At 52.3% G+C, this 15,252-nt stretch overlaps 1 protein-coding gene across 1 annotated transcript; it reads left to right on the top strand.

The window, feature by feature from the left end:
- The first annotated feature begins 531 nt into the window (after positions 1-531).
- PDP2 (pyruvate dehydrogenase phosphatase catalytic subunit 2) lies at positions 532-8,393 on the top strand. Its single transcript, XM_066582512.1, has 2 exons — positions 532-877; positions 5,759-8,393. The coding sequence occupies exon 2, from the start codon at positions 5,811-5,813 to the stop codon at positions 7,377-7,379; it is 1,569 nt and encodes a 522-aa protein (XP_066438609.1). The 5' UTR covers positions 532-877; positions 5,759-5,810; the 3' UTR covers positions 7,380-8,393.
- The last annotated feature ends 6,859 nt before the right edge of the window (positions 8,394-15,252 follow it).

The raw sequence follows: 15,252 nt of genomic DNA, 5'->3' as shown, positions 1-15,252 counted from the left end.
TATCTGCCCCGTCCTCTCTGCATGTGTATATGATATATCTGCCCCGTCCTCTCTGCATGTGTATATGATATATCTGCCCCGTCCGCTCTGCATGTGTATATGATATATCTGCCCCGTCCGCTCTGCATGTGTATATGATATATCTGCCCCGTCCGCTCTGCATGTGTATATGATATATCTGCCCCGTCCGCTCTGCATGTGTATATGATATATCTGCCCCGTCCGCTCTGCATGTGTATATGATATATCTGCCCCGTCCGCTCTGCATGTGTATATGATATATCTGCCCCGTCCGCTCTGCATGTGTATATCATATATCTGCCCCGTCCGCTCTGCATGTGTATATCATATATCTGCCCCGTCCGCTCTGCATGTGGATATTCTATATCTGCCCCGCCCTCTCTGCATGTGGATATTCTATATCTGCCCCGCCCTCTCTGCATCTGTAATAAGGGGCGTGTCCACAAGGGGCGGGGCTGTAAGGGGTATATACTGGTGTCTTCCTACTTGTAGCCCCTTCTTCAACAGCTGCATCTCCTGCAGTGACCCCTCTGAACGGCTCCCATGTCTGCGGACGCTGTAGCGGACTGGGTACCGGCGGCAGGTGACTCGTGGAGATGTTGCGGATCTCCTCCTGCAGGGGGCGCAGCGGGGAGCGCACGTTCCCTTTGAATACATTACATTCCGTCTTCGGAGTGCTCCGCCCACGTCCACACGGCACATAGAGGCGGGGCTCCGCCGTGCTCCTCCCACATCTAGCGTCATATTGAGGCGGGGCTCCGTAGCGCTCGGGGAGGAGCCGGGCGTGAAGGCAGAAGGCCTGTTCTGAAAGCAGTCGCGTGTGAGTGGACCGCCGCCTCCACACCGCCCCCAGCTGGTAAGGAAGTTCACGGCTGGTGGGATGTGGGGAGTCCCGGGCTGCGGCGTGATCCCGTCCCGTCTGGGAGTAGAAGCCCCGGCGGCTCCACAACTACGGGGGTCCTGCCTGGCTCACTGCTCCAATGACCCCATAGTAGTTGTGTAACACGTGACCTCGCCGCCCCCGCTCACCACGTGATGTCCTTATACGGACCGGAGAGACCCGCTGCTGTCACTGACGGATTAGCGGGGATCTTACGTTTTATTAGTTTGGAGACTTTGCCGTTTTTAACCTATTAAATGCCTAATAGTCTGATGTCACAGCTCACCCCCTCCCCTCCGCATATATCCCTATTCAACACCACCTCTACTCGAGCCAAACCAAACAACCAATCACCGTGAACCAGCCTAACCAATCACCACGAATCAGGCAATCCAAATAACCAATCACCATTAATGAGTTAATTCAAACAACCAATCAGGTTGCAAATGGTGTGGGGGTGGGGTGTAAAAAGCTAAAATGCCTCCCCTGCCTGCAGACTAGTCTGACACTTCCTGTTCTGTAGAATGAACTTCAGTCCTCATCATCATCATCATAGACAGGATTACACCGAGAGGAGACACCTATATATAGATAACACAGGATCCACCATTCACAATAGTTACAGCTCACCTCCTCCCCTCCCTGTACAGACAGGATTACACTGAGAGGAGACACCTATATATATAGGGAACACAGGGTCTACCATTCACAATAGTCACAGCTCACCTCCTCCCCTCCCTGTACAGACAGGATTACACTGAGAGGAGACACCTATATATATAGGGAACACAGGGTCCACCATTCACAATAGTCACAGCTCACCTCCTCCCCTCCCTGTACAGACAGGATCACACTGAGAGGAGACACCTATATATAGATAACACAGGATCCACCATTCATAATAGTCACAGCTCACCTCCTCCCCTCCCTGCACAGACAGGATTACACTGACAGGAAACACCTATGTATAGATAACACAGGGGCCACCATTCACAATAGTTACAGCTCACCTCCTCCCCTCCCTGTACAGACAGGATTACACTGAGAGGAGACACCTATATATAGATAACACAGGACCCACCATTCACAATAGTCACAGCGCACCTCCTCCCCTCCCTGCACAGACAGGATTACACTGACAGGAGACACCTATATATAGATAACACAGGACCCACCATTCACAATAGTCACAGCTCACCTCCTCCCCTCCCTGTACAGACAGGATTACACTGAGAGGGGACACTTATATATAGATTACACAGGACCCACCATTCACAAGTCACAGCTCACCTCCTCCACTCCCTGTACAGGTCACTGAATATGGCTAGAACACTTTCTCATAGAAGTCCACCCGCTCCCCTCCTGTCTGTTGTATCTTTGGCTTATGAGTTTGCTGAAAAGCATCTCTCTAAATGATGTTAACCACAGCGCCGACAGGCTGCCCCCCCATCCCCCTCACCCCCACGCTTTAGATCACGCCCCCTTTTCACAAAGCCATGCCCCTTTCCTACATAGTAAATCTGGCGCCAGTTTGAGTTCCCGATCGCTCAGCGCCCCTCTGTGTTTTACCGGCATTCTTTCTCATTTTTGGATTCCTGCTGTTATTTTTCTCTCATGAATGAAATAAACGCCATAAAAAAAACCACACGTGACGCCAAAAGCCGCCCAAACGACAGCAGTAGAACTGCAAGCATAATGCAAGAAGGCAGGAAGGGCCATTCATATGGGACAAAAGGACCCGCAGGGAGGAGCGCCGCAGGGAGGAGCGCCGCAGGGAGGAGCGCCGCAGGGAGGAGCGCCGCAGGGAGGAGCGCCGGGAGGAGCACCGCAGGGAGGAGCACTGCAGGGAGGAGCGGCGGGAGGAGCTCTGCAACACAATATTCAGGTCTAACCGCCGGGTTTTCAATCTTCCGCTGTGGATTTTGGAGCGGAATTGCTTGCGGCTCGCGGTGCGCCGGCTGCTCCCTCCGTGTGACACGTTTCCTCTTCCTGTGATTACCTCGAACATCCGTATCAATCATCAAACTAAACTTTGATATCTTTTTAATCCCATCCTGTGTGATACTTCCTGCTGAGCTACTGTATCTAATCCCATCCTGTGTGATACTTCCTGCTGAGCTGCTGTATCTAATCCCATCCTGTGTGATACTTCCTGCTGAGCTGCTGTATCTAATCCCATCCTGTGTGATACTTCCTGCTGAGCTGCTGTATCTAATCCCATCCTGTGTGATACTTCCTGCTGAGCTGCTGTATCTAATCCCATCCTGTGTGATACTTCCTGCTGAGCTGCTGTATGTAATCCCATCCTGTGTGATACTTCCTGCTGAGCTGCTGTATCTAATCCCATCCTGTGTGATACTTCCTGCTGAGCTGCTGTATCTAATCCCATCCTGTGTGATACTTCCTGCTGAGCTGCTGTATCTAATCCCATCCTGTGTGATACTTCCTGCTGAGCTACTGTATCTAATCCCATCCTGTGTGATACTTCCTGCTGAGCTGCTGTATCTAATCCCATCCTGTGTGATACTTCCTGCTGAGCTGCTGTATCTAATCCCATCCTGTGTGATACTTCCTGCTGAGATGCTGTATCTAATCCCATCCTGTGTGATACTTCCTGCTGAGCTGCTGTATGTAATCCCATCCTGTGTGATACTTCCTGCTGAGCTGCTGTATCTAATCCCATCCTGTGTGATACTTCCTGCTGAGCTGCTGTATCTAATCCCATCCTGTGTGATACTTCCTGCTGAGCTGCTGTATCTAATCCCATCCTGTGTGATACTTCCTGCTGAGCTGCTGTATCTAATCCCATCCTGTGTGATACTTCCTGCTGAGCTACTGTATCTAATCCCATCCTGTGTGATACTTCCTGCTGAGCTGCTGTATCTAATCCCATCCTGTGTGATACTTCCTGCTGAGCTGCTGTATCTAATCCCATCCTGTGTGATACTTCCTGCTGAGATGCTGTATCTAATCCCATCCTGTGTGATACTTCCTGCTGAGCTGCTGTATCTAATCCTATCCTGTGTGATACTTCCTGCTGAGCTGCTGTATCTAATCCCATCCTGTGATACTTCCTGCTGAGCTACTGTATCTAATCCCATCCTGTGTGATACTTCCTGCTGAGCTGCTGTATCTAATCCCATCCTGTGTGATACTTCCTGCTGAGCTACTGTATCTAATCCCATCCTGTGTGATACTTCCTGCTAAACTGCTGTATCTAATCCCATCCTGTGATACTTCCTGCTGAGCTGCTGTATCTAATCCCATCCTGTGTGATACTGCCTGCTGAGCTACTGTATCTAATCCCATCCTGTGTGATACTTCCTGCTGAGCTACTGTATCTAATCCCATCCTGTGTGATAATGCCTCCTGAGCTACTGTATCCAATCTCATCCTGTGATACTGTCTGCAGAGCTACTGTATCTAATCCCATCCTGTGTGATACTTCCTGCTGAGCTGCTGTATCTAATCCTATCCTGTGTGATGCTTCCTGCTGAGCTGCTGTATCTAATCCCATCCTGTGTGATACTTCCTGCTGAGCTGCTGTATCTAATCCCATCCTGTGTGATACTTCCTGCTGAGCTGCTGTATCCAATCTCATCCTGTGATACTGCCTGCAGAGCTACTGTATCTAATCCCATCCTGTGTGATACTTCCTGCTGAGCTGCTGTATCTAATCCTATCCTGTGTGATACTGTCTGCTGAGCTACTGTATCTAATCCCATCCTGTGTGATAATGCCTCCTGAGCTACTGTATCCAATCTCATCCTGTGATACTGCCTGCAGAGCTACTGTATCTAATCTCATCCTGTGTGATACTTCCTGCTGAGCTACTGTATCTAATCCCATCCTGTGTGATACTTCCTGCTGAGCTACTGTATCTAATCCCATCCTGTGTGATAATGCCTCCTGAGCTACTGTATCCAATCTCATCCTGTGATACTGCCTGCAGAGCTACTGTATCTAATCCCATCCTGTGTGATACTTCCTGCTGAGCTGCTGTATCTAATCCCATCCTGTGTGATACTTCCTGCTGAGCTGCTGTATGTAATCCTATCCTGTGTGATATTGTCTGCCGAGCTACTGTATCTAATCCCATCCTGTGTGATACTGCCTGCTGAGCTACTGTATCTAATCCCATCCTGTGTGATACTTCCTGCTGAGCTGCTGTATCTAATCCTATCCTGTGTGATACTTCCTGCTGAGCTACTGTATCTAATCCCATCCTGTGTGATACTTCCTGCTGAGCTGCTGTATCTAATCCCATCCTGTGTGATACTTCCTGCTGAGCTGCTGTATCTAATCCCATCCTGTGTGATACTTCCTGCTGAGCTGCTGTATCTAATCCCATCCTGTGTGATACTTCCTGCTGAGCTGCTGTATCTAATCCCATCCTGTGTGATACTTCCTGCTGAGCTGCTGTATCTAATCCCATCCTGTGTGATACTTCCTGCTGAGCTGCTGTATCTAATCCCATCCTGTGTGATACTGTCTGCCGAGCTACTGTATCTAATCCCATCCTGTGTGATAATGCCTGCCGAGCTACTGTATCTAATCCCATCCTGTGTGATACTTCCTGCTGAGCTGCTGTATCTAATCCTATCCTGTGTGATACTGTCTGCTGAGCTACTGTATCTAATCCCATCCTGTGTGATAATGCCTCCTGAGCTACTGTATCCAATCTCATCCTGTGATACTGCCTGCAGAGCTACTGTATCCAATCTCATCCTGTGATACTGCCTGCAGAGCTACTGTATCTAATCTCATCCTGTGATACTGACTGACATGCTACTGTATCTAATCCCATCGTGTGATACTGCCAGGTAGATTAATGAGAACTTCTTTCTTGTCTTTCAGAGGTATCGCGGACCGCCTGTATCTAAAGACCCCGCAGCTTGCAGCCCGCCTGATGATGTCCAGACCTTTCTCTGGATGGGTCTTGAACACTATTCGACCAAGCACTGTCCTGGTGGGCGGGGGGAGATGTCAGTATTCGCAGTGCAGAACCCCAAGGCCCCGTAGGAGCTGGCACCGCTCGGGCATGCCAACATGTCGGTGCCATCCCAATGTCTCCTACGCCAGACCCCACAGCCACATGGCGGAGGACCTCCACTTCCACCTGCTTCCGGAGCAGATCAGTTACGTTCTCCGCGCCAACGAGCGCTCTCACACGGTACCGGGCACCGATGGCCGAAGTACAGTCCTGAAGTTTGAAAGCAATATACTGGCCTCGAACAGCCCTTGTGAAGACCGCAGAAGTGCCGCCACCTGCCTACAGACCCCAGGGCACATGTTTGGCATTTTCGATGGCCACGCTGGCGCCACTTGTGCCCAGTCAGTCAGCGAGCGGCTGCTTTATTACATTGCAGTCTCCATGATGTCTCAGGAAACGCTGCAGGAGATAGAATTTGCCGCAGAACACATGAAGCCGGTTTTACCAATCCTCCAGTGGCACAAACATAAGAAGGACTACATGTACCGGGAGATGGCGTCGCTCTACGTGGAGCACCTCCGCGTCTACTGGCAGGAGCTGCTCGATCTGGACAATGAGTCTGGAAAGAGCGTGGCCGACGCCATGTCCTACGCCTTTCAGAGACTGGACTCCGACATCTCGCTGGAAGCCCAAGTGCCTACGAGGAACGAGACGGTCAGGAATCTTACTTTGCAAGTTGCGTTTTCTGGGGCGACGGCCTGCGTGTCACACGTAGACGGGGTGAACGTGCACGTGGCGAATGCTGGAGACTGCCGGGCTGTGCTGGGCGTTCAGGATAAACATGGCGGCTGGTCTGCCGTACCCCTCACTGCTGACCACAATGCGTGCAACACATCGGAGGTGCAGAGAGTCCGGTCCGAGCATCCGGCCTCCGAGGAGGGAGCGGTAGTGACTGACCAGAGGCTGCTGGGAATTCTGATGCCCTTTCGGGCTTTTGGCGACGTCCAGTTTAAATGGAGTGAGGAGCTGCAGCGAAGTATCCTGAAGAACCACCGCGAGCTGGAGGCGCTGAATGTCTATCAGTACTATCCCGCCAACTATCATACGCCGCCATATCTAACGGCCATGCCCGAGATCACCTACCACAAGCTGCGGGGCCAGGATCGCTTCTTGGTCATGGCCTCCGATGGGCTTTGGGACACGCTGGATAACCAGGAGGTGGTGAGGCTTGTGGCAGAATACCTGCGTGAGGTCCCTGAGCGCCAAGTGTCCGGAGAGAGGCGGAGCCTCGGCTACATGCAGAACGTTCTTCTGAAGCGGCGGAGAAGAAGAATTGGCGTACAGGATCACAACGTTGCCACACACCTGATCCGACATGCGGTAGGCCGCAACGAGGACGGCGAGATTGAGCAGGAGAGATTGGCCGCTATGTTGAGCTTGCCGGAGGACTTGGCGAGGATGTACCGAGACGACATCACCGTTACCGTCATCCTGTTCAACACGAATGCCATTGAAGCGCATTACAGAGAGAACGAAGGGGAATGAGCGAGTCAGTGTGCTGATATACTAGATGCATTCTGGGATCCACAAGTGCCCAATGGTAGTCACACTGAAGTGCCAGAAACACTGTTCTCCTTAGGGAGAGCACCTAGACGACGAGGGAGGAGACTCAAAAGGCCATTCATGCTCCTCTGGGTAATATGCAAATAAGGGAGATGGAATAATACCTCCACAGCGCCACCTACTGGAAGGCTCCATCTCAGGCCTCTTACTAGTAAAGCTAGTCTACAGAGATGAAGGGCAAACACCCTGAAACAGCTGTCTGTGCATGGAGTCTGGCTGTGCTTTTGATTTGCAGTCATTTTTACAAGGCTTGTATAAAGAGTCTGACTTTGGCTTCAAGGAATGCTGGATACTGATAGGTGGCGCTGTGGAGGTTTTATTCCATCTGCCTTATTTACACTGAGTTGCCAGACACAGTGCTGCTCTCATCTACATGGACGCACCCGGTACTGCAGATGGGGCCGCCTTCACATCTGCGCTTGGTTTCGGTTTTCCAGCTCCATTATGAGAACAGGAAAAAGGAATCGCTGCCCAAAATGATCCGTCCTATGATGGCACGGTGCTGAACCGACCCTAACCGCGTCTGTCCAGCTGCCGGCATTCTCCTCGAGGAATCGGCGAAGCACGCGGTGCCATCTCTTGCAAAGGGTTGCACTAAATGGAGCGCCCAATGGGGATGTGAATGTGACCGTAGCCCCATTCAGAGCCCCAGCGGCATGGGGGGTGCAGTGAAGGGGTCTTGGCAGCCTAGCAAGAAATGTTGCCCTCTTGTTCTGCTGATTGTGGGGGCCCTAAGCATCAGACCCTCAGATCACACGCCAAGGTGCCCATTACAAGCCGATGTTCACACCCTTCGCATTACATAGATTAATATGATAGATACATTCACTGTAACTGTCCCATGTGAACACGGCCTTCGAATGGATTCATCCAAGGTCCCCCAGTAAAGGAACGGGTGTGCGTCCAGCTAGCGGGGGGCTCACCGTCAGACGAGGGGGGGGGGGGGGGGGGACATCCCGTCAGACGAGGGGGGGGGGGGGGGACATCCCGTCAGACGAGGGGGGGGGGGGACATACCGTCAGACGACGGGGGAACATACCGTCGGACGAGGGCATGGGGACATACCGTCAGGGGGGGGGGGGGGGGCGTCCCGTCAGACGGGGGGGGGGGGGGGGGCGTGGCGTCAGACGAGGGGGGGGGGCGTGGCGTCAGACGAGGGGGGGGGACATCTGGTCAGACAGAGCTGACATCTACATTATAATGCGTTGTGCATAAGCATAAGTAGCTTCAAATTGCTCCACAACCGCTCTGTCCTGCCTGGGTGCTACTGACCAGGTCATGTGACTGCTGCAGCCAATCACAGACTATAGAAGGTCAGTGATTGGCTTCTTCAACCACATGACCTGGTCAGTAGCAACCAGGCAGGACAGAGCGGATGTGGAGCAATTTTAAGTCCTAGGAAACCCCTTTAAGTTTTCCTCTTGTGAAGACCCCCCTAAGCAATCCTGGCCAGTAAATATCCTCAGAGGGACGGGGCATCTACTGGACTGTATGAGAGCTGAAGGCTAGCCTAAGTGTAAGTGGTCTGACCAATGTGCTGTACGCCGCCGGGACACCACTGGCCACTATATACTACAATAAAGTATTCTTGCACATGGTTCCAGTTACTTTTGATTGTCCTGGAGATTCTTTAGTCGATAAAACCTGTGAATTCTCTCATTTACAACCCATCTGTAATGGAGGGGGAGGGGTGGGGGGGGGGGGGGGGGGGGGTCCTGCTTCCGTGCCGACTGCACAAGGAGTTCTCCAGGACTTCAATACTGATTAACTTGAAACTCTCAAGGCCCCAATGCTAAATCTGCAAGAGCCTCCATCAACTGGTCACTATTACTGCTGACCTCTGCACTATGCCAGTCGCTGCATCGGCTGCCCATCCGCAGCAGAACTAAATGTAAACTCCTCTACCTCACTCACAAAGCTCTGCATGGCGCTGCGCCACCATACATCGCCTCCCTCCTGTCAGTATACCACCATACATCGCCTCCCTCCTGTCAGTACACCACCATACATCGCCTCCCTCCTGTCAGTACACCACCATACATCGCCTCCCTCCTGTCAGTACACCACCATACATCGCCTCCCTCCTGTCAGTACACCACCATACATCGCCTCCCTCCTGTCAGTACACCACCATACATCGCCTCCCTCCTGTCAGTACACCACCATACATCGCCTCCCTCCTGTCAGTACACCACCATACATCGCCTCCCTCCTGTCAGTACACCACCATACATCGCCTCCCTCCTGTCAGTACACCACCATACATCGCCTCCCTACTCTCAGTACACCACCATACATCGCCTCCCTACTCTCAGTACACCACCATACATCGCCTCCCTACTCTCAGTACACCACCATACATCGCCTCCCTACTCTCAGTACACCACCATACATCGCCTCCCTACTCTCAGTACACCACCATACATCGCCTCCCTACTCTCAGTACACCACCATACATCGCCTCCCTACTCTCAGTACACCACCATACATCGCCTCCCTACTCTCAGTACACCACCATACATCGCCTCCCTCCTGTCAGTACACCACCCAGCCCGCTCACTCCTGTCAGTACACCACCGTACATCGCCCCCCTACTGTCAGTACACCACCGTACATCGCCCCCCTACTGTCAGTACACCACCATACATCGCCCCCCTCCTGTCAGTACACCACCATACATCGCCTCCCTACTGTCAGTACACCACCATACATCGCCTCCCTACTGTCAGTACACCACCATACATCGCCTCCCTACTGTCAGTACACCACCATACATCGCCTCCCTACTGTCAGTACACCACCATACATCGCCTCCCTCCTGTCCGTACACCACCATACATCGCCTCCCTCCTGTCAGTACACCACCATACATCGCCTCCCTCCTGTCAGTACACCACCATACATCGCCTCCCTCCTGTCAGTACACCACCATACATCGCCTCCCTCCTGTCAGTACACCACCATACATCGCCTCCCTCCTGTCAGTACACCACCATACATCGCCTCCCTCCTGTCAGTACACCACCATACATCGCCTCCCTCCTGTCAGTACACCACCATACATCGCCTCCCTCCTGTCAGTACACCACCATACATCGCCTCCCTCCTGTCAGTACACCACCATACATCGCCTCCCTCCTGTCAGTACACCACCATGCATCGCCTCCCTCCTGTCAGTACACCAGCATGCATCGCCTCCCTACTGTCAGTACACCACCATGCATCGCCTCCCTCCTGTCAGTACACCACCATGCATCGCCTCCCTCCTGTCAGTACACCACCCAGCCCGCTCACTCCTGTCAGTACACCACCCAGCCCGCTCACTCCTGTCAGTACACCACCATACATCGCCTCCCTCCTGTCAGTACACCACCGTACACCGCCTCCCTACTGTCAGTACACCACCCAGCCCGCTCACTCCTGTCAGTACACCACCCAGCCCGCTCACTCCTGTCAGTACACCACCATACATCGCCTCCCTCCTGTCAGTACACCACCATACATCGCCCCCCTACTGTCAGTACGCCACCCAGCCCGCTCACTCCGATCGGATAACACCCTCAGACTAAACACCCCTGTAATACGAACCTCTCATGCTCGCCTACAGGACTTCACCAGAGCAGCACCCATCCTCTGGAACGCTCTACCCCAAGGCATCCCGACAATTCCCGATGCACAGAACTTCAGACGCGCCTTAAAAACGCTTCTACCCCTGCCTCCCCTGTAGTAACACCTCTGAGGGTCGGCCATAGACCCTGTCGGCTGAATGAAGCCCCCGTGGTGCGGAGCCTGAAGCCTGCTTTTCAGTATGATATACATGGTTCAGCAGTGTCTGTATATTGAAACAAACCATCCAGACATTGGGCTAGTGGAGCCGATATTTGGCTGCATGGGAGGGGTGTCCTGCCGGGGACCTGACAATGTTCTCAGTTACCATTTAGGACAATCGGACAAACCCAGTGGAAGCAGCCGCTGCTCGTATTACTGTAGTGTTACATTTACTTATCACCCCTGTATCAGCCCCCGTCTAGTCGCGTCGGACTCCTTTAACCTTCAGATCCACAGCGATTCCTCGTGTTGTAGATTCCACTCTGTGATGAGACCCTCCTGCAGGAACACCGGCCCCTGTGGACAGGAAGCTGCTTGTATTCCCTGCAGATTAGATGGTGGTGCTGACATGTTCTGACCGGCTGACAGGAAGGGGTCAGCGATTCATGCTGCTTGCACCAAATTCTGACCTCCCATCAGCACATAAATCTGGCTCCATCTGACCAGGAGATGTTTTCCCGCTGCTCAGTGATACAAGTTTTGCGCTCTTTTGCCCGCTGGAGTCTCGACTTTCCTTTTCTCTTAGGGCGTGTTCACATCACGTTTGAGTCCGTGCCGCGTTCCGTCCTAAATCCTGAAAACAGAATTAGAACAACAGTCCTGGAAGCGGCTGCAGCGGAGCCCTGGAGGTCTTCATTCCGGCGCGCTCCTGTTCGCTGCTGGCATATCGGCTCCGTGGGTTATTCCGAACAGACAGCGCTGCACGGGAATAGGAATTGGATGGTTGCCGTAGCTTTCTGGAATGGCGCAGGAGTTTTGTGCCAACCTCATTTTCAGGATTTGAGATACAGGAAATTCCAATGTGATGCGAACCCGTAGACTCCGCGACAATCAATGAGGCCGCCTTCCCATTGGCGTGAAAATCTCGCACAAATCTGAGCCCCATTCTTTGGACGGGGTCACACATGAGCGATGTCTTCCTGCATGGCACCGCGATGTGGGAAACGAATAGCTGCATGTTCTATCGGGCTGTATAATAATGCAGCGCCATTGTTTTCAACGGGGGCGGCCCCAGTGGAAGTGATGGGAGAACTCTGCGATCCTCTGCTGTGACAGCCGCCGCGGGGATTCCCTTCATCCCCGAAGTGATGCCAGGCTGTTTTCACATGAACCCGCCTTGGAAACTTGGGGCTTTCACTTGGATGGTGAGCGTGATATATGGGGGTGGGGGATTCGCAGCCCAATATCGCCCTCGCCACTGTGAAGGCAACTTTACTGAGCTGAAGAAGTCATCAATTGAATGATGCCACAGGAGGGAGCATCAGCGTTCAGCTCCTCACAACGCCACAGACAGCTGAGCCAAGCAGCAGCCCCCGAGTGCCAGTGTGCGACTAGCGGCGGAGCCTTCTGCTTCTGTAGTAGCGCCGGCTTTCGACTACCAGCAGAGCCAGCGGGCAGAGTTATCAGTGATTGACAGCCATCCCTGTATGAACAGTCTAGTGGGCGGAGCTATTAGTGATTGGCAGCCATCCCTGTATGAACAGTCCAGTGGGCGGAGCTATTAGTGATTGGCAGCCATCCCTGTATGAACAGTCTAGTGGGCGGAGCTATTAGTGATTGGCAGCCATCCCTGTATGAACAGTCCAGTGGGCGGAGCTATTAGTGATTGGCAGCCATCCCTGTATGAACAGTCCAGTGGGTGGAGCTATTAGTGATTGGCAGCCATCCCTGTATGAACAGTCCAGTGGGCGGAGCTATTAGTGATTGATAGCAATCCCTGTATGAACAGTCCAGTGGGCGGAGCTATTAGTGATTGGCAGCAATGTGAATGACTGTATATACAAGGGGGCTGTCAGTGTTTATAGAGAGAGATTCAGGTAATAGAAAAGCACGGACGTCGGGTCACCAAGTTCTCTATAGTTTCCACAGAATTGGGGGACCGTTCAGGGGTGTCGCTGCAGGAGATGCTGAGGTTGTAGCTGCACCTGAAGGGGCTACGTAGGAAGACCCCAGTGTTATACACTAAATATCCCTCTTAGTAGAGCCTCCTGGCCCACTCAAGATTCCCTGTGGAATTACCACCGTGACCTAAAGTCACGTGACAGGTTTTCTGTGGATCAGTTTCAGTGTGAATCCACATTAGATGGAAGATCCAGCGATCGGAGCGACTTCCAACGAGGCCGGTCATCGGTGCTAGACTAGCCGGGGTCTCACCACCAACCGCAGGGGGGTTTATCATGTAACGGTGTGGAGAGTATACTGAGAATGGCGCGATGGAGGAAAACATCCAGCGGAAGGGGATCCTGCGGACGGAAACAACTCATCCCTGAAAGGGGTCGGAGGAGGATGTCAGGAATCGTTCTGACCAACAGGCTGCACAGTCAGCTGAATACAACGCTGGAGCTCCAACTAACGTGTCCGAACGCACAACTCGCCGTTCCTCCGCACGGATGGTATAACAGCGGGCGACCAGTTCCAGAGCCATTGTGTCTAAGAGAAACAGAAAGACTCCAGCGGGCAAAAGAGCGCAAAACTTGTATCACTGAGCAGCGGAAGAACATGTCCTGGTCAGATGGAGACAGATTTATGTGCTGATGGGAGGTCAGAATTTGGCGCATGCAGCATGAATCGCTGACCCCTTCCTGTCAGCCGGTCAGAACATGTCAGCACCGCCATCTAACCTGCGGCAACTACAAGAAGCTTCCTGTCCGCAGGGGCCGGTATTCCTGCAGGAGGATTTCATCACCGAGTGGGATCTACCCTGCGACGAATCTCTGCAGATCTGAAGGATAAAGGAGGTCCCGCACGCTACTAGATGGGGGCTGATAAAGGGGTCGGTGTATAAGTTACACATGGATGCTTTTCAGTCGATAACTGGAATGTTCCGTTCTTTACTTTTCCTCTTATTGGGATTCTGCCCCCTGTTGTCTCCGGTTCCAACTGCAGCTTATGGGACAACCGGTTATTACCATCGCGGTTATCCTGCAGGACCTGCGAGCATGCAATACTCAAATAGGGACCAGGATGGACGACTGCAATATGTCAGCGGGGCTTCATCACCGGGGATACACCTTAAAGGGGATTTCTGGGCACAAAATGGAATTTCTGAAAATGCTGAAATCTAGTGGGTACAGCTAAGTAGTGATAACCTGAACCTCTGCCGCTCCGGATCCTCGTCTGCGTCCCGTGCACACGCCAATATGCCGCTGTGTTTACACGCCTCACATCCGCAGTAAACAGCTACAGACTGTTACAACTCCCAGCATGCATAGAGCCCATTTACCTGCCAGCACTGTAGCTCCGCCCACAGCTAACAGGTCCTGCACCTTCCCAGCACCAACCTCCCCCTCACTGTGCTGCTGAAGCAGGGGGACCGTCCGGGGCTCTGAACCGCACACGAGCCACGCACCGCAGTGCATCCAGCCGTCCTCCCATCATGCACTGCTCGCAGGGGGCTATGGACAGGGGAGGAAGTCACAAATGTGGACAAGATGTCAGAGGGAGTGGAGATATTGTTCAGGCGGAGGGTCAGGTAATATAGAAGAATGTAGCACCAACGAGCCTACTACAATGGGACTTATAGCAGGGATGCACAGAATTTAGAATTTAACCCCTTAAGGACCAGACGCTTTTTCAGCCCTGTTTTTTGTCTTCAGATACCAAGATTATTCTTGCTGTGTTTTTTCGGTGACACATTGGGCTTTTCTTTTATAGCTTTTTTTCACTGCCTTTTTTTTCAGTTTTTTTATAGTTTTATTACAGGTAAAGAGTTTTAAAAAAATTTTCATTTATAGTTGCTGATTTTTAAAATAATGCTATTTACACTAAAAGAACGTATAGGATGGGGGTCCTCATTGTGTTCTGGACATTTCGATACACAATATGTCTAGTTTTGGATTACAGGGCGCATACCATCTCTATCCGCCGTCATATAAGGCCGCATCTGTAGGAACATCCCCCCCATAGTGATGGAGCTGATCGAGGACCCTGCAGCTTTGCTGTGACCGGGGGACCCGGCGACCACTTT

Source organism: Eleutherodactylus coqui, chromosome 11 (genome assembly GCF_035609145.1).
Source record: "Eleutherodactylus coqui strain aEleCoq1 chromosome 11, aEleCoq1.hap1, whole genome shotgun sequence".
Classification (NCBI taxonomy): domain Eukaryota; kingdom Metazoa; phylum Chordata; class Amphibia; order Anura; family Eleutherodactylidae; genus Eleutherodactylus; species Eleutherodactylus coqui.
The sequence above is the reverse complement of the archived record's forward strand: the minus strand, read 5'-3'. Positions and strand labels throughout refer to the sequence as shown.